This window comes from Podarcis filfolensis (genome assembly GCF_964270895.1).
Source record: "Podarcis filfolensis genome assembly, chromosome: 2".
Classification (NCBI taxonomy): Eukaryota; Metazoa; Chordata; class Lepidosauria; order Squamata; family Lacertidae; genus Podarcis; species Podarcis filfolensis.
In genome coordinates this window covers 101917032-101940610 of record NC_139605.1, presented here as the reverse complement: position 1 = coordinate 101940610, position 23579 = coordinate 101917032, and the positions used below count along the sequence as shown (strand labels likewise).

Genomic DNA, 23579 nt, shown 5'->3' with positions numbered 1-23579 from the left:
TGTGAGCTTTCCATAGGCATCTGGTTGGCCACTGTGGGAACAGGATGCTGGACTAGATAGGCCACTGGTCTGATCCAGCAACGCCCTTTCTTAAGTTGTTACGTTCTCCTGGCCTCACCCCATTTAACAGTTCCTTCTGCTGGCTGCAACTCACTTCACCGCAACTAATGTAATTCTCCCACCCTTTGTGAGCTGAAGGCAGGTGTCTGTTCATTATCCTTGGGTGCCAGTGTCCTAAGGGAAGGGTACATGCGCAGCCCTTACCTAGGAAGGTGTTCTAGCCCACCACTTTTGTCCTGCAATAATATGGGTTCTCCTAGTCTCCCACTACCACCAACATGCCTCTATTTAGGCCCTGGAGATGTCTCATTCATACCTGCCGCTTTCCAAATGGACAGATCTAGCAATTAAATAAAGAAGATATGGCAGCTGAAGCTGGCATTTCCGGCAAACCTTTCAGAATCTAGTACCTGTTGTGATGTGGAGCCTCAAAGGACAAATGCACCCTAGGGCAAACATGACCTTCACCTTAAAACAACACTTCCCCTCTGTTCTTTAAAACGTACCTGTAATTGTGTATGGGTAGTAATTCCATGCCTTCTCTGTAACATAAAATATTTTGGGGACAACAGCTCTTGCCCAACTTGGGAGTTTGCTGCAAAGAGAAACAAAAATTTAGATCACAAGTACAAAGAACCTTAATACTGACTTAGCATGAGGATATGTTCAGGGAAGAAAACATATTACAGTGGTACTTCGGGTTACATACGCTTCAGGTTACATATGCTTCAGGTTACAGACTCCACTAACCCAGAAATAGTGCTTCAGGTTAAGAAGTTTGCTTCAGGATGAGAACAGAAATCGTGCAGCGGCGGCACGGCAGCAGCAGGAGGCCCCATTAGCTAAAGTGGTGCTTCAGGTTAAGAACAGTTTCAGGTTAAGAACGGACCTCCGGAATGAATTAAGTACTTAACCCAAGGTACCACTGTAGTGCAAAGTTCCAAACATGGACCTGGGAATTCACATATTGGTCATATAACAGAATGAGCAATAACACACACTGCATATTTTATATGACTCTAAGCCACTAAGTGGCATTAGTCTGAGTAATACTATTCTCCTTTTTTCCTTCTCTCTCTTCAATTGCACCGTCTAATGCAATAGTCTTCATATTTTTTCAGATTCAGGACTCATCTTTAACCAAAACATGAATTTAGGAGCCCCTCCGCCCTCCTTCTCATATATCTATCTGTATGATGGCAGTGGGCGGTGCTTCTGTTTGCAACCCACCTTGGATCATGCTGCAACCCATTTGTGGGTCCCAGCCCACCAGCTGAAGTCCTATTCACTAGTGCAGGCTTTGTCAACCTGGTGCCGAGACTGATGGGAGTTGTAGCCCAAAACATCTGGGGGGTACTACGTTGGTGAAGGCTCCTCTTGTGCAAGAGAATGACCTCCCAAACTGAATGCAGTACAGTGGTACCTCAGGTTACATACGCTTCAGGTTACATATGCTTCAGGTTACACACTCCGCTAACCCAGAAATATTACCTCGGGTTAAGAACTTTGCTTCAGGATGAGAACAGAAATCGTGCAGCGGCGGCACGGCAGCAGCAGGAGGCCCCATGAGCTAAAGTGGTGCTTCAGGTTAAGAACAGTTTCAGGTTAAGAACAGGCCTCCAGAACGAATTAAGTTCTTAACCTGAGGTACCACTGTATCTTGATTTTTGTCAAAAGATACCCATTTCTGATACAAGAATACTAAGCCAGTTAATATTTGACTAGCTGTTCCTTCTGCACCTCCCCAATTCTATTTTTATTGACTTTTGTTGGCTTAAAAAGAAAAATATTCAACATAAGGTGTTGCCGGGGTGGGGAGTTGGGGATGCCTGCTTTTTAGCCTGTGTTTTATTTGTCTAGAGTGTTTACACTGGGGCCAAGCAGGTTCTCAGGGGTGTGGCCCACCCCAGTGACATCAGATGCCCTGACTGCTATAGTGGAGCCACCTGACTTGACCCCAGCACTGCCTCCTGTCATTGAACTGTTCCCCGCTCCCAGGGAAGCAAACGAGGCTAGACTGGAGTGAGCTGGTTGTGTTGACTCCACTTCTAAGGATGCGGTGATGATGGCTGTGATGGCATAAGCAACAGACCCAGGAGAGTCAACCTACTTTTAGGAGTGTTCACTTGCATGCTCAGTCCCGTGGCTTGGGAAAACAGTGGAAATGACTGTTCCAAAGGGGAGCTCAGGGGTCATGTCAGGTGTTGGGACTTCTTAGCTTATGCCTAGCCATCTATCCTAGAGCTTTGCTGTGACATCTGAACCTGTAACCTGATTTATGCTGGGGTACTGCAGTGAATTCTGGAATAATCATAATCATAATCAAGCCAAGAGTCTGGAGTCTACAAGGGGCAGCCGGGGCTGGTTCAAGAGCTCACATATCACCAGCAGTTTTTGTTCCATCTGAAACTTTCTACCTTCAGGGAATACTTTCCACATCAGCATATGGGAAACATACTGGTAGTTTTCAAAGACTGAAAATGAGGGGTTATTTGCTCACTGAGATTAGAAAAAGGGATGCTTTTGAATGGCAGGAAGGTAAATTTAGGTGAAACCAGGGGTAGAAGAAACTAGTAGAGCTGTTCCTGGTAGTTCTGCAACACACGATGCTCCACAAGAAGGAATTTCCTTAGGGTTTTAATATAGTTATTTCTTCTTCTAGCAGCTGGAAAAACAGAAAATCTAAAACCTAACTCCAGGTGTTTGAGTAATCCTCCTGAGGAAATACAGATTCAAATGTTTTCTCCAAGGCTTCAAGCTCACAGGCAAGCCTCTCTCAGTTGGCTTCATATTTTATTCCTGTGCATGTCACTGGAGAGCTAAGTGTTAGCTCCACCTCCCAGCTCACCTCCTTATTCTCCCATATACTGGCCCATCTGGCTCTTATGTATACACCAGGGATAGACCTATGACAAGTGCAAAGCACGTCCTCGTCCACAGGTGATTTCGGGGTAGGGAGAGAGAAGTAAACAGTGTCTTTTCTTGGAACTGGAGACTTGTACATGCTGAACTGCTTTGCGGCAGTTTGCACACAATGGCCTGGGGTGCAACTATGCTTAACTATGGGTTTAATGGAAACAAACAGCATGCTGGTGCACGCTGCTCAAAAGTCCCTATTGACTTTTTGCTGACCATATTGCAAGAAACCACAAGCATTGGGCTTATGGTGCTGTCTCAACTCAGGTTCATGACTTGTTTCCTTTCAAAGAAGCCATAAGTAGCAGCTCAGGCCTGGCTTTCTGCTCGTGGGTTGTTTGGGAAAAACAAACCACTAGCCTGTGTTCAGGTGATAAGACAAACCAAGGCTTGCTCCCAGGGTAGCAAAGTGAGAACTTTGATTTGACTATGGTTTACAACCTAGGGAAAATTAGCTACTACTTTTAAAGCTTTGTGTGGTATGAATATAAGTGCATCTGCTGAACAACTGTTTGACAGAGCCTGTGTACTGTCCTCAAGTACTCTGCTTAAATAAATATTAATTATTTTAGCTAATAAAATTGAAAGACATATGTTTTGTGCAATGCTTTCCTTTCGCTCTTCAATTTTATTTGACAAACAGTATTATTTTGACCTTTTGTTATTTTGCTCTCATCAAAGGCTGACATCTTATAATTACCTAATAATAATTCCCTTTAAAATACTGCTGTGGTGGTTGACTGAAAGCACAGACATTAAGAGTACATTATCTACTTACATTATCTACAGTATATTGATTTAATACAGTAATATTAATGGAAATCTCCCTGGTAGAGAGTTATGATCTTCTGCTTCTTCAAGAAATTGTTGCATCTAAGACAGCACTTTAAAAACTTTTGACTTTCAGGGAGAAAACACTTTCCACATCAACTTGTCAGTAGGGAGGGAGGAGAAATTTGATTCAGTTCGCATTTAAAGGCAAACCTACCTAATTTGCCCTTTTCAAAACAATACACAAACCAGACTTCAAAATGCACACATCTCCAATATGCATATACAAGGATAAAATGTGCATGAAAATGTATATAGTGGAAATAACATACAACAATGAATTATATTAGGCAACATTGCTTATTAAATGTGGATACTATGACAAATTTGCTGGTGAATATTCTTCTTTTCCTTATTTTAAACTCACAAATTGATGTGGAAATGTGGAGAACTGAGTTTAAGATTAAGAAAAATGAGAAAGTGAGAGAAACTGACATTGACCGATCTGCCCTTCCCTCCTTGTCAGTAGAGAAACTATTACACATTTGGCCCAGAACCCATGCACAGCGCAGAAGTTAATGGATCAGACTCTAAATCAAACTCTTGGTCACTCTTATGTCATACTTGCTCTGAATGAATTACAGGTACAAAAAGAGGCACATTTCTGTCTGTCTGTCTGTCTGTTTTTTCCTGTAGGATTAATTGCAGTCGTTAAGTCATCAACAGGTTTACCATAAACATTGAGTCAATCACCCATCTCCCACTACCCTTCTGAGGAAAACCCCACGCTCCCACTATATAAGGGTCTGGTGACTTCTGTTTCAGTGTATCTGAAAAAGTGGGCACGCACACGAAAGCTTATACCCAGAACAAACTTAGTTGGTCTCTAAGGTGCTACTGGACAATTTTTAAATTGTTTTATATATTTTGTCTGTCTGTCTGTCTCTCCCCCCCCCTTAAATAGTTCACAAAAATACATCAGGATGCAAGATACATAAGAATACATCTTATGGTTATATACGGCTGGGGGAGATTGTTAGTTGTCCTGGCTTCAGCTCAAATGGGGGAAAGGCTGCTTTTGGAGGTGTCAAAATATTCCCTGAAGACCAAAGTTTACAGCAACTAATACTATTTTTCTTTGCTGTTGACTGATTTCCCCACCTCTTGGCTTCTGGTGCCATTACTTCCCCTTAACCCTCTCTTCCTGTTCCAGGGAATGTAGCCAATCAGGGATCACACTGCAAATGTGATGTTGTCACAATGACGTATAACCAGTCAGATTTGGACTCATCCGTGACAGTAGTGATGGACGGCTATCTTTCAGGAAACTTGGCTCACCATTAGTGATCTTCCTATTGAGGAAAACCTTATCTTGTAAGAGTTCCCTAGAACTTAGTTTGAAAATTGCCGATCGCAAACTTTTGGCTAGACCTAAGAACAAACTGAACTTCAATAAACCTGTTGGAACTAGATTGGCTTGTAGCTTACAAACAATATAGCTTAATAAAGGCCTTGTATCAAGTTTCTCAGAAAGTGGTACAAACTCGAATTCAATTTGGGTTGAAGCGATACAAAAATAATGAAATGTGTGAGGTTTTGGAGTTCACTACAAGGTAGAATGAAACCTTAGGGAAAGATTCCCTATTTCTTGATACAGTGAACAGACCTGCAAGTTTTTAGATGTAAAATTAATAGGTAGGTTCCATCTGCAGAGCACAATGGGATGCATTTAGTGCTAACTCACACCCTAAGCAATTTCATTGATTTGAAGGGAACAATGCATTTAACACAAAGCTTTCCAATATCAGCCTGCAACTGAAACTGTGCTGAGCAGTGAAATATAATTAGCACTCCTAAGGCATTTGAAAGGATGGAGCAGAGGGGAAAAAGAAAAAGAAAAAAGGATGGCTCAGAGGGCAGACAGTCAGTGGTTTCTGTAAGAGAGAGCTTAAAACTGCTTGAATTTACTAATAATGGTCCAACGAGTCATCCATCATAGTGAATCATCTGGATGTGTCATTTCTGACCAATATAATTCCCATATTCATTTTTAAAAAACTAATTAATTCTTGACGCTGCTGTATGAGCAAGAGCAATCTCACTCACACACAATATTATATACTTGTCATTTCTAGCAAAAGTGTCACTTCTAAATTAATATAGAGTCAAACCAAGAGAGCCTTGAAATAGGCTGCCTGAAAGGAAGTCCTTTAAAATGCATCATATTAGAAACTGCTCATTAAATACTGTACAGGTAGCTTGCATGGTAGAAAATATTAAAATTATGGACAGAGGTTTTTGTACTAGAATATATGGCAAAAATGTATATTAAAAAATAGTGGAAAATTTCCACTTTGAGAACCATAAAAAAGAAGACATAAAGCTGTGTTACTTTGCTAGTGCATTTGCCTTAGGCAAAAATCAGTAGGTAAGGAGCTCACACTTGCCTAAGGGCAATGTGCTACAGAAAGAAGAGAACCATGAGAGCAAAACAGTTTGGTTGCTATGAAGTTGAACATTGCAAGGGAGAAAGAGAAAACACAAAAGAGATCACTCCCCTCTTTGCTATATGTGCCCTAGGCGCAAAAGATAAGACGAAAGGTTGGATCAGACACCAACTAGGATGAGACTCTGCATGCACGTACCATGTTTCGATCTGACCATTTCTCCTTTACAGAGTTAAGGAAACGTCCAACATTCTTTCCTTGAACAGGATTAAGATAAAGCATTCCAGTCTGAATTCTTACTCCAGCTGGGACACGTACATTGGATTTCATAGGTTTTACATATGTACTCCAAGGTCATTTTGTGCACACCCAGAAGAGTTAATGCATTCCATGAACATGGACTGAACATGTTTACTAAGACCTGCCATTAACTTAAGGTCGAGTACTAAAAAGACAGCTGTTTTGTGAAAAATATTAACCAAGTTAGATATTTCTCCATCACAAAGGGGGACTACTTTTGGTTTTGCACAAATTTCCAGCCCAAAACATTCTGAACAGATCTTTGGAATTTTGCTTATTCATGCCTCTTGCCAGTAGAGATTCTCCTTTAAAAAACTGAATGAACACACTGTGGCGATCACACAGGGCCCCCGGACGTTTCACTGTCTATTGATCCCTGTGCCACCACTTTATTTCTCGCTGCCGCCACCCAGGCCCTACCTGGGACAATACTGAGTCCAGTCAGGGTTAAATTGAAACATAAACTTTTGTTTATTTATTGCAGTTTAACAAGTGTGTGGTTTCATAAACGGTATCGGTCCATTACAATCATGGGGTGCCTATCCAGACCTATAAATTCCGCTACCTGCTCTCACTCACTAAACCACCTCTCCGATATTTTCTTGTCTTCCTAGCCCCTAACTGTTCCTGACTCAACCTATTTCGCTACACTAACTCAACCTACCCACAAACTCTATCCCAATTCATGCCCACTCCAACCAACCACCCAACTCCCAACAAACTCCTCCATGAACCCCTCCAATGAACTCTCCCTTTGCTCCTCCCAGAGCTGGTTTTATAGTCCCACTGACTCCACCCTCCTGGATCCTGACTGGGCAACCTGTTTAACTATTTCACCTCCAGCACACTCTCTTATGTTAACGTCACACACACTAACCCAGGGGTCAGCAAGGTTTACCTCACCTGGGTCGGTTCACTCCAGTGGAGATCCTTCTGTGGGCTAGATTGTGTGTGTGTGTGTGTGTGTGTGTGTGAATGCGTGCGCAGACACGATTTCTGGCACTGCAGAAGCGAGTCCCTGCGCCACACTGCGCCAGTTTAGCACAGCACGCAGGGACTTGATGAGCGGGTGGCTTGGTTCAGGGGTGACTTGTGGGCCGGTTAAACAACCCCCGTGGGCCGCTTGTGGCCCATGGGCCTTAGGTTGCCTACCCCTGCACTAACCTGTCCATGTTTTTATATTCATATGTGTGTAGTTGTGAAGTATTGTCCTAAGAAGCACCACTGTGAAAGCTGGATAACCTGTTCCGGTTCTTATTTGTTAGAAGTTAACCCTAAGTTTGGGTCTGAAGCATGTTGGCATAACGTAATTTGCAAGTGGACTGTGGTTGGTAATCTTGTTGCTAGGCTGTGAAAAGGACAGAGCTGACAGAATTCTGGGGTAGCACTGCAGTGATACAACAGACAGAATATTGCTATCACAAAGAAGCTCAATAAAAGTAAATGGACCTAAGGGAACAGAAGTGAATGTGCAAAGCAGCAAAGTTTGGTTAGGCTGCCAGTAGGAAAGCAACTGAAATAGATTAAACAACACATTTTGGAAAAGAGCAATATAAATCTTTCATTTAGAACCAGTCTTCAGTCTGAGCAGAAGCACCAACCCTTCAACATTATCATGTGACCTCGGGATATTAATATATTTTGCTTAAAGAAATTGCAGAGCACAAAGAGGAAAATAAGATATCCCCCAATCATACTTTACTGTTATAGGTTACTGATGCTCAAGGCTACATATATATATATATATATATATATATATATATATCCATAATGTTACCTTGCTTTGCTGACATAAACCTGTGCCCCCCCCAATGAGTCATTTCTCTTGTAGAGTGATGTTTGCTTATACTTCCACAAGCAATTCTCTGTGCATTGTGAGCCAGACTGACTTTATGCACACTGCTGATGTAGACGAGTAGAACCATCGTGTCAGACAGGATTTAATTTTAAAGCACCTTTTCCCAACACTGCAGCTACTGATTTGAGTGTTTCAGGCAAAAATGCTTTTTTGAAAAGAAAAAAACTTGGCTTTAACTGGAAAGATGACACCTTCTATCTTCTAATATACTTTACACATTAGAGAATCTGAGAGACCATGACAAACATGAATTAATTAGTCCTCTCAATCCTTTTGAGCTTAAAAGCCAAGAATTATTATCATCAGCTTTGGTGGGACATAAACCTCAAGAAGGACAGGACCCTGAAGCTATCCTACAGCATCTGCTCATTGGGAGTTCAATGAAAGTGCAATCCTGACTTGAACTTTTGATAGCCAACTTTTCTTCATGCAGGAAATCCTTATCGTCCCAGAGATACATTAATGTGGACAAATCTAGTGTGTAAAATAGACATTTTCACAACATCAGTGAACTTTCCCTAGGGTTGTTCAGCTTATAAATGATCCATGAGTGGAATTCTCTTCTATGCACTCCAAACGTTTCTAGCTCTCGTGATTCTCTACAGCAGTGTTGGCCAAACTTTGGTCTCCAGCTGTTTTTGGACTACAACTCCCATCATCCCTAGCTAACAGGACAAGTGGTCAGGGATGATGGGAACTGTAGTACAGTAGAACCTCTACTTACAATAGCCTCCACTCGCAGACATTCCAAGTTGCGACCACGGCAAACCCAGAAGTGAGTGGCGGGTTTGCTGCCGTTCGCGCCTGCGCAGGAGTGGCAATCGCCGTTCATGCTTGCGCAGAAGTGGCAATATCATTGCCCATGCCTGCGCGCAACGGCGCCTCTCCCAGCGACCCGTTTCGCCATAAGGATGGGCCTCCAGAATGGACTGTGGTTGTGAGTAGAGGTTCCACTGTACCAAAACAGCTGGGGACCCAAGTTTGGCCAACACAGTGTTCAGAAAGTGTTCAGAAACATTGGCTTGGGTCAGAAACCAGTCATTATTCTTGGTCATCCCCCATCCTTCTCCTCCTCGATGTCCTCTGATATGTATAAGTCACTTGCGGCAGGGAGTTGTCTCACATATTGCACTGAGAAGGCAGAACCAAGGCAAGTCTCTTGCACTGCCCATTCCAAATCCCAGAGCTGGAGAGATCATCCACCCACCCGACCAACTCTTCCACACTGGCCTCTGGGGAGGCCTGATGTCACACTGAGCCTTGGAACAGCAATTCCTTGAAATTCACTGGGAGCTCCAGGGAGGGGAGAGGATTTGTATGTTGCTGCACGTCCTGACTAGGACACAGGCTGTCACCAGAGGCAGTTCCCCTGGTGACTGGATTTATGGGGAATTGTTTGCACAAATCCTTATCTTCAGTGCACTTTAAGCATCATTGTATCTGGAGTCCTGCCTGGTCTTCATTCATGTCACCTTATAGTTTGTTTTCTCTCAGGCATAATTCTTAGACTAATCTGTACAGAAAGGGGAAGCTGTGCTGACTTTTGTCTCACATGCCAGCTGCAGACCAGTGGTCTGCGCGCGTCATTCAGGTGGTCTGTGGGATGTCTGTGATGAACGCTTACAATTTCGATTCAAATTGGAATATATGAAGTAAAAGAAGCAATAAAAACAGAATTAAAAATCATATGCAGAATCTAGCGCATTAGAATTGCTATAGCAGGCAGAAAAATCATTAAGATTGGCCAAGACCCTCAGCAATTTCCAAGTGGGTCATGGAGGGCGGAAGTTTGGGAAGCACTGAGACAGAGAGTTGTGCAAGTGCAACTGTAACACATATATACTGGGCATAAAACCTAAACAAAATGTCTTAAGAAGAAATGGAGAGGAGGAAAGTACTGTATTTTTCTGTCTATAAGATGCCTCCATGTATATGACACCCCTTATTTTGGGGGATTTAAGAAAATGGGGGGAGATGGCCCCTGTGTATAAGACGCCCTTAAATTTTGGACATTATTTTTTAGGGGGGAAACCTAGTCTTATACACGGAAAAATACGGTATGTCATTTCCAAAGCTACTACTCTGCCCCCATGCCACACTCCTTTTCAATGGCAAAGGCTGCACATTTGGAAATAACCTTCACCCCCATGTTTCCTCTCATAAATTCTATAAATCAGTGGTTTTCCACCACACACCCCGTGCCTGAAACAGAACAAACTGCACAAGAAGACTTTACCTCCCAAATCTGCACAGACATTCCAGGACAATGCAATGGCAGAAATGTTTACCTGTTCAGATAAACCCGTTTTTCGGTCAATTGACCATTCCCATAATTCGGATCTTCATAGGGTTCGTTCTGCACCACTTCTACCCCTTCTCCACGATCACTTTGCTCGTGGCTGTGTTTACTGATCATGTACAGCTGTCCAATTCTGTACTGCAAAGCAAAAGGAGAAGAACAACATTTAGGTCTGCCGCAAAATCGTGGGGGAAAGAAGGGAACCTCACCCTAGTAATTAGCATAATGAAAAATATTTCTTGAAGAAATCTGCTAACTACCCTGAGAATGGCTGATGGGGATAAATAATCGAGATGTGTCTATAGAACTTTTATACACAGGGCCTTTCCAAAGCATTTCTAGCTATTAATTTAACGTTACAGCATCATAGGGCTGCTTCAGACAGTTGTAAATCACTCTACATGGCATGGTTCTTAAAGACAAAGCTGTGAGGAGCATGCAACCAAGCTCACACACACACACAGGCGGCCCCTGGATCCTAACAGCAATTCACAGCAAGTTCATTGACAGGAAAACGTGGCCTCACAATCACACAAATTGCTCCTAGATGTGTCAGCTTAGATGGGCCAGTTCAAACATTTCTTTCTTCCCATAGCTGCCTCTATTTGGGCCACTCTACATACAGCATCTCAGCCCACCTGAGACTATTAAAAATAGTTTTTGATTATAGGAGAACCTGAATGGATTTGTTCCAGAAGTGGGCAGAGAAGGAATGAAATATCTAAAGTAACATGAATGCATTATTTTTCAAAAGACCTTGAAGATTCCTTTGAACTGATTTGTAAATAGCAGCCTAAATCCCCAAGAGATTCATCCTCAGGATGGCAGGGACAGTATGATGCGAAACAAAACTAACTTCTTCCTCTTTTTCTTTTGGCAACAATTTATTATTCAATTACCTGCTTCATTTAATTAACAAAATTTATATGCCAATTGATTGTAGTAAAACCCCTAAAGCGGTTGACAGGAAATGTTAATATTATCAATAAAAACAATTAAAACATTTAAAAATAACTAAAATTAGGAGTAAAAGACACTTATTTCAATTAACAGAATGCATATACGGCAATATGTATATAATGTAAAACTTAAACGACATCAGTTGTAAACTGTCCACAAAAATATTAAATAAGTGCAGAAGTGCAAGTGTTTAACAACTTTCAGAATAGACTTTGACTTCAGTTAAACCTAGTTAAATTCAGTAGCAGCTGAGATTTTTAAAATTAAACATAAACCAAGGGAGGAATTCAGGGTAGTGCTAAATGGGGTTATGTGTGCATGGAATGGCTCTGCTCATGTAAAAAGGCTTTCCCTCCTATTCCCCCCCCCAAAAAAAACCCCCACCTGTTCTGGGCTTTTCACCATCACTCTGGAACAGAAATGGGGGGGGGGCATGAGGAAGAGCTGAGGGGGAGAAGTCCTATTGTGTGAGCAGACCTCTTTGTGTGCATGCAACAACTTAGATATTTGCAAAAGTCAAGTCTCTATTTAGTGGGTACATTTCAACATTAAAACATTTTAGTAAAAACCAAGTAAAGTAAAAAACAAAACAAAAATATCAAGTACACATTGTACTTGATCTTTTAAAATGCACATTTCTGAAAGTACTGTGTTGAGTTAAAACTGAGATAATCCAATTACAGATAACAAAGAGTTACAGAATGGCCCTTGTGCCTTGGGTATTTTAAAAGCTGATGCTTATATTGTGGCATTAACCCTGCAGATGAAGTGTTATATCATTATTACAAACTGTGCCCACCATAGCACAAGTGGATTTTTGTTATACATTTAATGTATTCATAATTAGAACTCGGCTACCAACGTCTACTTAAAAGCTTGTGGATCATTTAACCTAGAGAGATGTTTTCTGTGTAAAAAATTGCACAATAGCAGATTGATCTTTATACGCAATCTCACCTCTGTGGAAGCCAAGGACGATTTTGCAACTGATCGCCATACAGATTACATTAATATATTGTAGCATATAGAACTAGCATAGAATTCATCTGAACAAAAGGAAAGGCAAGAAAGGGGGATGGATTATAAGCTTTACTGTCAACAGAGAGTTCCCAGGTAGAAGCTGTCCTAGCCATAAAATTATAAATTAAAATGTGAACAACGGATGCTGCCAAGCAGAGATGGGAAAATTCAGTCATTTGCTGGGACACATACTGGTCCCATGGAGAACAGTAAGGTCCAAAGTGTCCCAGCACAGCATCAGAATATGTTCAAATGTTCCAGGGATATAAGTGGAGCACTTGTGTATCTTTGGTCTGCAATCCCATTCCAACTGCTCAGGGTCTGAATGGGCTCGTATTTCAGGTGTTTGAAATGACAGCAAGAATGGATTATATACGCACATATTTTTTAGGGCTGAAAAGAGTGTAAATATGTAGCACAATCCAGCAGCATCTAGGCACTTTTAAATTATATTCAGGGCTTTTTTCCCTTCAGCCGGAACTCTCCAGCAGCGGCAGAGCATATGCCCGCGCTGCCCAGGACAGGTGCGCTCCCGAGGGGGCGCGTGCATAGGGTGCCCTCCCAGGCATGGGATAGCCGTTCAGGTGCCAGAGTGGCATGTGTGCCCTGCCGCCAGGGGCGGAGCGAGCCACCCATGGTGGATCTTGGCCACACTGCCCACCCACGACTCCCAAGCCTCCCCCAAGCTGTCAAAACAAAGGGAAAAGGGGGGGAATGCTGTCAGCAAAGCAGCGTGAAATGAAGGACATGAGGCAGGAGTTGATAATGCAGGTGAGCTGTGAGCTGCAAGCAAGCTGCCGGCCAGCTCTGTGGAGGCTCCTTTTATTGACACAATATGCAAACCCAGGCAGATACATTTTGGGCTGTGACCTTTACACATCTTCCAGTCCCGAGATCGTGGGGTGGTACAAAGTTATTTCGGCACCTGTTTCCACCGTGTCATTTTCCCCTTGCACAGTGTATGACGAAAGAGACAAAGGTCACAGACAGGACACCGCAGACTACCGAGACCACAAAAGATTAGACGGAGGGCAAGATGTTCAGACAGCTGTGGCTTTATCTGTGAGGGGGAGTGTGCCCTGCACCTCAAGGTCACGTGTGTAGGCAGGTGAGGCTGCCCACGGGTGGGGAGTGTGCTCCGCACCCAGCAATCATTCCTACAGTGGACCACCTCCTCCCCTTACCCCGACGGCTTGGGGTAGGCTTGGGAGTCACGGGCAGGCAGCGCGCTGAGTGTCACCCCCCTCAGTGAGGGCACCCAGGGCAGTCAGCTCCCACCGCCCCCCCTTCCTACACCCCTGCTCTCCGGAACTCGGCTCTGGCACCTCTCAGGTGAACACTGTCGCCATTCTAAGACAACAAGGGAGGCGTTCATGGTGAGTTCCGGCACCTCTTTTTCTAGAAAAAGAGCACGGGTTATATTACTTTCAAGCGTACAGTGGTACCTCAGGTTACATACGCTTCAGGTTAAAGATGCTTCAGGTTACAGACTCCGCTAATCCAGAAATATTACCTCGGGTTAAGAACTTTGCTTCAGGATGAGATGAGAACAGAAATCGCGCAGCAGCAGTGGGAGGCCCCATTAGCTAAAGTGGTGCTTCAGGTTAAGAACAGTTTCAGGTTAAGAACGGACCTCCCGAACGAATTAAATTCTTAACCCGAGGTACCACTGTACTGGGCAGAGCAATCCAAAGCCTGGCTGGGGAGCAGCAAAACCCAGCAAGAAGAGGGGCAGACCCACCATTGCATCCAAAGCCCCAGCACTCGTGCCATCGAGGGCAGAGGGATGTGCTTGTCCCTTTTCTCGCTACGCCAGCTCCTGACTGGCAACTGAGGGGCCCAAGGATTGGGCCCCTTGGGGACTCTGCTGGCGCCTCGCCATTTTTCAGTGCTTTCTGCCACAGGGTGTGCTGCCCCCCCCAAAAAAGTGCTCCTTTCTGCAGCCAATGCTACATACTCTCCTACTGGCCTCAGACATTGCCACAGGAATGGAAATGGAAGAGGCCGGGCAGCATGCAACATATCTGCATACCCTGCAACATTTCACAGGTGAGAGCAAAGGCGTTCCTGAGCATGGGTACCTTCCACAGTAAAAAGAGATTTGTGGAAGGGAGAGACACGGAGACGCGAGGGAGAAAAAGTCCAAGCTGCATCTGCAGCAAAGGGAGGCGTGACATTCAGTTCAGGGGGTTCAATGTACCCTTTCGTTCTCAGAATGATTTACCGAAAACATCTACAAGGAAGATTTATAGGTTGTTCACCTGAGCCTGTCTGTAAATGCATTCTTGCTTTTTTTTTTTTAAGCACTCTGTAACTCTTATTTAGCTAGCTCAGAGGAGGAGGCTCAAGGCTACAGCACATAGCTGCCGATCAGCATGCCTGGATATGCCTTTAACTGAGCCTGTGTGTATTTAGTGTCAGCACCGAGTGAAGCACCAGCGTTTTCTGCAAGACATCCTTGTGGTTTTGTGACAAAGCCTACAATTAGAATAATTTTTAAACCGGGAACCTTCCCTGCTCCGGAGGCAGCTGCAGGATGGCAGGGAAGGGAACTTCATGTTCCGGAAGGTTCCTCCCACAAAACAACAACAACAACAACAAACCAACACCCTAAAAGATGGCTTTAGGGAGGAGGGAGGAAAAGCAGAGCATTGCTCACCCCACCCCAGCATCTGGCTTGGAGGGGAGATATATAGTATAACTCCCACTGCTGCCTTTTAAAGCACTGTTTAACACCCCCGGGTGTTCTGCAAAAGGTGGAGGGGGTGCTATGAGGTATAACAGGACTGGGAATAGCCTCATTAGGGCAATGTAAAAATCTGTTCGAAGTTATTCCAAGTCAAGTTTTTGTTTTTGTTTTAATCACATCACCCTCAGGAGCCCCAAAGTGAATATGGGCAGCGAATGAGGCTGTGGAGAGCAATGCAAAGGTTACAAACGTTTTTTTAAAAAAATCAGTGTTACAAGGTGGCTGAAGGTTGTATGTTTGTATCCTTCATTTAAAGAATACAAACATACAACCTTCAGCCACTTTGTAACACTGATGAGGCAAGAACCATGCCAAATTTCCACCACAGTAATACACGTAAAGCTTGCTGGATCAGGCCCTATCTTGTCTAGCATCCTGTTCTCACAGTGACAGCTTAGATACCTGTGGGGAAACCTGCAAGTAAGACCCGAACACAAGAGCACTCCCTCTTCCTGTGGCTTCTGGTATCTAGAAGTATTACTCCTCCAACTGTGGAGACAGAGCATAGCCATCATGGCTAGTAGTCATTTATAACCTTGTTCTTCTCCACTGGATGCAGGTGGCGCTGAGGTCTAAAACCATTGAGCCTCTTGGGCTTGCCGATTCAAGGGTCGGCGGTTCAAATCCGCACAACGGGGTGAGCTTCCGTTGCTCTGTCCCAGCTCCTGCCAACCTAGCAGCTCAAAACATGCCTGTGCAAGTAGATAAATAGGTACTGCTGCGGTGGGAAGGTAAACGGTGTTTCCATGCGATCTGGTTTCTGTCACGGTGTTCTGTTGCGCCAGAAGCAGTTTAGTCATGCTGGCCCCATGACCCGGTAAGCAGTCTGTAGACAAACACCGGCTCCCTCGGCCTGAAATCGAGATGACCGCCGCAACCCTATACAGTGGTACCTCCGGTTATGAACTTAATTCTCTCTGGAGGCCCGTTCTTAACATGAAACCGTTCTTAACCTGACGCGCGCTTTCGCTAATGGGGCCTGCCTCCAGCGCACGACTTCCGCTCACATCCTGGGACAAAGTTTGCTTCCAGGAGCACCTACTTCCAGGTTAGCAGAGCTCGTTACCCAACGCATTCAGAAGGAAGACGCAAGGAGTAACCAGAGGTATTAATGTAGTCACCTTCAACTGGACTTCACTGTCCAGGGGTACTTTACCTTTTTTACATTTCTCCTCCATTAATTTGTCAAATCCTTTTAAAAAACCACTAAAGTTGGTGGCCTCCTGTGGGAGTGAGTTCCATAGTTTAACTATGGAGATGCATGAAGAAGGGCTTTCCCCTTGACAATTTCTGCAGACTTACTTTTCCAATTTGGGGCAACTTCTTGTCACCCCTTTCCCATGTGAATTGTGGTTTTTTAAAAAAACAACCAGCATAGTGCTAGCAAGCAGCAAAAAATGGAAATGCAATTAATGGGTAGAGCTACAAGGCTCTGGCCTGAAACTAGCCCACTTCTCTTCCAAATTGGCATGTACTTGCCAATTTCTCATGTACTTGCAACATCTGCTGCCTTCCATCCTTTAAGCCATGGTAGAAATTACATTGAGAAACATGGAGAGCTCCCTGCATCAAGAGAGCAACTATTCACTCCCGAGGATGAAACATCAATAACCGCAAGAGGGATGTGCTAATTACTGGAGATTGTTATTTGTCCCAGACTATATAACTGTACATTAATTGACTTAGATGTCATTGTATCAGCTTCTTTGGAAGGATTATTTAATGGCATTCCATATGCAAATTGTGTATATCTGTATGGTACTGAAAAATCAGAAACTGTACTATACGCATTATTGTTGTATAATTTTTAGAGAGATGGAAGAATCAGACTTATTTCACTTTTGTTCCCTTTCCAGGAAAGTCTCTCTCTGTCTGTCTCTCTCTGTGTGTACACGTGTATTTTAGTATTTTAACTTTTCATATATTTTAAACTATGTTTTCTTGATTTTCTTGTTTTATCATTTTGTAACCTGCTTTCATGTTGTTATTGTTTTACAATCAAACAGTGTACAAATTTTATGAAATAAATAAATTATATTTTTAGAGCAAAGGGGGCACAAGCAAATGAGAAGAGCTGAGCCCTCCTGCATCTATCACTTCCTTGTTAGGTGTTCCCTCAAATACTTTTTCACCCAGATGAAACAGATTGGCTGAGGAAAGAAATATATGAAGAGAGAAGACCGAGATAAAGGGGGGAAGAGTTAATCATCCTTATCTACTTCTGCTCTAAAAATGTCCCAGCCCTTTGCTTTATAAGTAATTGATGCAGACCTGGTTTGAAACAAAAAAGATCGCCAATAACATGCCTGATTTGGACCTTACTTCTTTCTTTCTTTTTCCTCTGAAGCTGAAAAAGATTTTTTAAAAGTTAAGTACTGCAACAGTGCCTGGTCATGCCACTGGTGAATGATGCATCTCTAAGTGCATTCCATTTGTAGCCAAAATTCAAAAAATAAAAAAGGAGGAATGACAGGAATCTGCTAAGGAGACGTGTGTCAGGTGAATTCAAAGTTCATATGAACGCAAGAAATGTTTTACCCCTTTAAACTGCAGAGATATTTCAACTGTTTAAAAATTACAAGCTTATAAAAAACTTAGAAAATTGTAAAATTGTTTTTACAGTTAAAGGAATACTTGGACATTTATATATTTTCCACAAAATTGCACACACAGGGCTTTGTAGAAAAAATAATAAACTACGAGGTAATATCCAACATTAGTCGAAATTGGTTAAAGTTAAACACTCACAATGGACTGCAAGAAGATCAAACCTCTCCATTCTTAAGGAAATCAGCCCTGAGTGCTCACTGGAAAGACAGATCGTGAAACTGAGGCTCCAATACTTTGGCCACCTCATGAGAAGAGAAGACTCCCTGGAAAAGACCCTGATGTTGGGAAAGATGGAGGGCACAAGGAGAAAGGGACAACAGAGAACGAGATGGATGGTTGGACAGTGTTCTCGAAGCTACCAGCATGAGTTTGACCAAACTGCGGGAGGCAGTGGAAGACAGGAGTGCCTGGCGTGCTCTGGTCCATGGGGTCACGAAGAGTCGGACACAACTAAACAACAACAACATTCACAAATTTGCAAAGTTCATTATTCACTGACTTCCAAAAACAAAACAAAAAACATAACCCCTCAAAGCAAAATATAAAAATAAAATCTGAACTCCAGAGTCCTTTGGGGACACAGAGATGACATACACCTGCATAAGAAGACAAGTTCCGGCAGACTGAGCGGATGAGACCAACAGCGGGTCGAACGGTCAAGAAGGAGGCTTCTACACATGCTGTAGAGCAGGCTTCCTCAACCTTGGCCCTCCAGATGTTTTTGGCCTACAACTTCCATGATCCCTAGCTAGCAGGACCAGTGGTCAGGGATGATGGGAATTGTAGTCTCAAAGCATCTGGAGGGCCGAGGTTGAGGAAGCCTGCTGTAGAGGGAAGTGAGGGGCAGATGGGGCTCCTCAACCCAGAGAAAGCAGCCCATTTAGGAAAAGGAAAACTCTTATTCTATACTTCCACTGCCTTGCGGGACATTTTTGGGAGAAGAAAAGCCTAAGGGGTAAACCCTACACAAATCCAAAGTGGAGTGCCTAAGACGGTTGGATGGCGCCTTGTATGCCCCTCCTCCCGGCATCTCCTGCAGCCAAACTAGTGCCAAATGTATTGCTCTGCTTTCCCTGTGGACCACATAAACAAGGCCAGGGTGTGTGTGTCTGTCTTGTTATCTGGGCAGATCAGGACCTCCATACATACTGTCCAGGCTTGCACCCTGCGGAGCTCACTTTGGTGCTGCTAACACAGTGGTTTCACTTCACCCCCGGAGGCGCACTGCATTGTCTCTTGAGGACAGATGGATGCAAACAACAGCAATATTCTCCCACCAACCCATGACTGAAAGCCGGGTGCCAGCTGGAAAGAGGCAACCTCTACCTCCCACAGGTACTGCCAACTTTTAAAACCATATTACTCCTATAGTGAGGGACACGGGTGGTGCTGTGGGTTAAACCACAGAGCCTAGGACTTGCCAATCAGAAGGTCAGCGGTTCGAATCCCCGTGACGGGGTGAGCTCCCGTTGCTCGGTCCCTGCTCCTGCCAACCTAGCAGTTCGAAAGCATGTCAAAGTGCAAGTAGATAAATAGGTACCGCTCCAGCGGGAAGGTAAACGGCGTTTCCATGAGCTGCTCTGGTTCGCCAGAAGCGGCTTAGTCATGTTGGCCACATGACCCGGAAGCTGTACGCTGGCTCCCTTGGCCAATAAAGCAAGATGAGCGCCGCAACCCAGAGTCGGTCACAACTGGACCTAATGGTCAGGGGTCCCTTTACCTTTTACTCCTATAGTGAAATATACTAAAAGTTTTCTTTACTGGTTACAATAATTAAATTTATGGTTGCCAGAGGCAACTGTATTTGTGGGCCTATACTATGAAGTGTGTGTAATCTTTTTCTTTTCTGTTAAAGAAAGAAGAGCAATCTGCTTTGAAAAAGAACAAAGCTTTTTTTTTTACAGATATAGTCTAAGAGATAAAAGTAATGTTTTACTTTGCTCTAGCTTTCAACAAGGCAATTTTTGCAAAGCCTATTGTTCTAAATCGTGCTTCGGGTAATCAATTTCAATTATATTTAAAAACCCGTTGATTGGAGTTCAGTTACCATCTGAGCAAACAACAAAGTGGTTATTTGTGAGCCTGAGAAACACAGAGTAGCTCAAAGTCAATTCAAGGGCTCATTTTGAGTGGAATGCTAATTAGACAAAAAGGTAGAATCATATGAATTGATTTCAATGTTTCTGTGAGTGTCGTGAGGTGGCAAGTCTCATCAGCTGCCAAATTCAGCACCAGCTGAAGTTCCCAAACCATCTAAATAGGCAGCCCTATATATAATGCCTTCCAGTAATCCTACCTACAGGTTATGTGACCACAGACAACAGAAGTTGGGTTATCCCTATCCAAAAAGAGGCGCAACTAATAAAAGCCAAAAGGGTAAGGATTTGCTGAAACAACTATTGAATTAGAATACAAAAAAGGGAGGTGTGAGGAGGTCAGGGAAATAAGTAAATGAAAGATAAGATATGGAAAGACTGATTTGTTTTTAACTGTTTTCTATTTTTCTGTATTTTGTATTTTTTGTTCTTTTTTATTTTTTCTTTTCTTTTTTCTATTTTTGTAATTTCTTTGAAACGTTAATAAATATTATTCAAAAAAAAAAGAAGAAGAAAAAAGAGGCGCAACTGGGCCACCAGCCAAAGCCGATATAAAGCATTCCATGTCACCAAGGCCACTAGAGCTTCAAGATATAGCAAAGGATCCAGGGGTACCCCCAAGCAACATACCTGCTCTTTCAGAGGGAGTATAACTTTTTGTGAACCCTATTTATAATCTGCACAGCCCTAGGCACCATTAGGTACAGCATCTTGCAGTGTCTCCAATCGAGAATCCAGAGCCTGCGCAGAACTTTGGAAGAACGTGTGGACGGTAGGAGAGGGAGGCTGCCAGTCACAATCCCACACACTTGCTGTCTACTCATTGAGATATGTTACATGAGCAGGGCTCATTCTCTGTTAAATCTACCACACAAGGCTTTAATCCTTGTAGAAGGTGTCTCCACCTAATACCTGCTGATTTTCTCGTCCTACAATGGCCCCGCAAAAAACTCCATATATCATCATTCCAGATCTCATGAGTGGTTTTCCAGCAGTTGTGGGGAGAGTCTATTTGCATAAGCTGTTTGAGCATAGCAACAGCATTCCTAGAGAAACTCTCATTTTATGCCTATTCTAGCCCTTATGACTAGAAAATGTTTCATAGGCACTCTGTAAAGAAAAAATGTTATACGGGAATTGGTAGGCATAGATTTCGGAATGGGTTTTAAGCTTGGAGAGCAATCTAGTCCATCTCCTGGGTGTAGTGAATGTACACAAGGGGATGTAGGAGGGAGGGAAGCAATTTAGACACAAAGGGACAATTAATCATTGATTTACGTATAACCTCCTCCTATATTCAAATATGTAAAACGTATTTGCTCATATGCTACCCTGAGAGTATACTGGGAGTCCCAGGGGGAGGGCCGAGTTCCTGCAAGATCTCAACAGAGCTTGATAAGCAACTCTGAGAGCTCAAAAGCTCTTTCTGTGTTGGGAAAACCCTGCACCAAAAGAGCTTTTACGCTCTCAGCCTTCTGCGCAATCCGTTGTGTGATTCCAACCAGCTGGTTGCCAACCATGTAAAGCTGACATCGCGTAATTTAAACATTTTAATTTTAAGTTGTGCGTCGACTGCACTCCTTCCCTGCTGACCAGTCATCTTTGAAGGAAGGACAAGAGCTGCTAGCCAATGGCATAAAAAGTGTAGGAACACACAGACAGAAAACAACCCACCATGATAAATATATGGTGTTAATAATAATGCTGCTACTACTACTACTACTACTACTAATAATAATAATAATAATAATAATACTTATACCCCACCCATCTGATTGGGTTACCCCAACCTCTCTGAATGGCTTCCAATATAATAAAAACACAGCAAAACATCAAACATTAAAACATACAGGTCTGCCTTCTGATGTCTTCAGAAAGCTGTGCAAACAGTCGTTTATCTGTTTGACATCTGATGGGAAGGTGCCACTACAGAGAAGGCCCTCTTCCTGGTTCGCTATAGCTTCACTTCTTGCAGTGAGGGAACCGCCAGATGGCCCTTGGAACTGGCCCTCAGTGTCATGGAGGTGGAGACGTTCCTTCAGTTATACATATGCATAAGGCAAAGAGAATTTAAGTTGGGGTTGGGAAATTAACAATCTGCCAACTTTCTCCATTGCACTCCATACATTTCCTACTTACTTAAAAGGTTGATCCACATGCTGACTTGAGTCCTTTTCTCCATATTCTGGTGAACCATAGGACACCACCAGAGAAAACTGGTTGAAGCCATGCCGAGCTGCCATCAAGCCTCATTAGACTGTCTTAGATACTATGGAACTGGCAGACCACTAAGCTGTACTTGCAACCAATACTGGGTCCATACACTGTGACCCCTTTTCCAAGCATCTTCTCCCTCACAGCAGTATCCAGGAATGAGAATCAAGGGAAATTAAAGGTGGATGGGGCAGGTTTGTAATCCATAACCTATATCCCTTCAACATGTTAATCCTGCCGCTACTGCCACTGCTATCACATCTCTTCTTGCCACAACTTGTCCTAAATCACCAGACCAGATGCCAGAGAACCTCTGATGTGCCAAGTTGCTGGTTTATGTGTGGTGGGACTCCCCAGTCCTTTCCACAGTTTTCTAACACTTACATGTCCTGACAGATATGCACTAAAGTGTGCACACCCTCCGGCTTTTCCTCTGCTATTAGCTGTGAACTAGGTCTCTCCTTCCTACACGGGTGATGGTGGCCGGATAGGGTTGGGAGAGGCAGCTGAATTCTGATGCACTTGGATGAATTACCCAGTGATTCTACCTCTCCCTGCTGCTTGTAACTGGGAATAGAATCTTGTTTTATCGTCGTTTTTTATGTTATAAATAAATCCAGATTAAAGAAAAGAACTGGCTGTGCTTTGCTTTGACAATGCTTTATGTGACATTTAACAATTTATGCAGCTGTTCTATCCCTGCTGCTTAAAGGTTACATTTGCTAGCCTTGTGTTTCCCTGTGACACAAAGAGAATGCACAATTAGAAGTCATATCCCCTAAAAGGCTCCAAAGGATGCTAAATCCACTTTCTCCATTGTGTGCCTCTCACAGCTTATTTTACTTAGCGCCAAGAGATAAAAACGCTTTAGAGTGTCCATCCTGAGTCTGGCTTCATTTGACATCAACACAATAGGCCAAAACATATATATTAGAGTGGGAATTATCCATCTTCTGTATTATCGCCTCAGACAAACCAAGGCTCTATTTACAAGGAGCACTTGTGGTCTTCTAATAGCCTGGCTCCAAAAGAAGAGTGCCGTTATTAAATATTATGTTGTGTATCACTAAAACACGCTCAGCATCAGACAGTGCATTATTTCTCAGACAGATTGGAGGGCTTTCCTTTTGGAATGTGAATCCCTTGGTCCTTTGTTCCAGGGTGAGGTTATGTCGCTCTCAGTGTTTGAAACTCCCATTGTTCTAGGCGCACTTTGTGACAGGGAATTTCATCAGTGCGAGCAGTTTCTGAGCTCTGGGCGCAGTACTACACCTAAGAT

General features: G+C 43.3%; 1 protein-coding gene across 1 annotated transcript in view; it reads right to left on the bottom strand.

Moving 5' to 3' along the window:
- PITPNC1 (phosphatidylinositol transfer protein cytoplasmic 1) overlaps positions 1 to 23579 on the bottom strand; it is a 131606-nt gene that overhangs the window by 59569 nt on the left and 48458 nt on the right. Inside the window, exons 2-3 of the mRNA XM_083598971.1 lie at positions 10641 to 10789; positions 567 to 655 (exon numbers count right to left, since the gene is read on the bottom strand). Coding sequence (XP_083455097.1) covers positions 567 to 655; positions 10641 to 10789 — 238 coding nt within the window. The remainder of the gene's footprint in view (positions 1 to 566; positions 656 to 10640; positions 10790 to 23579) is intronic.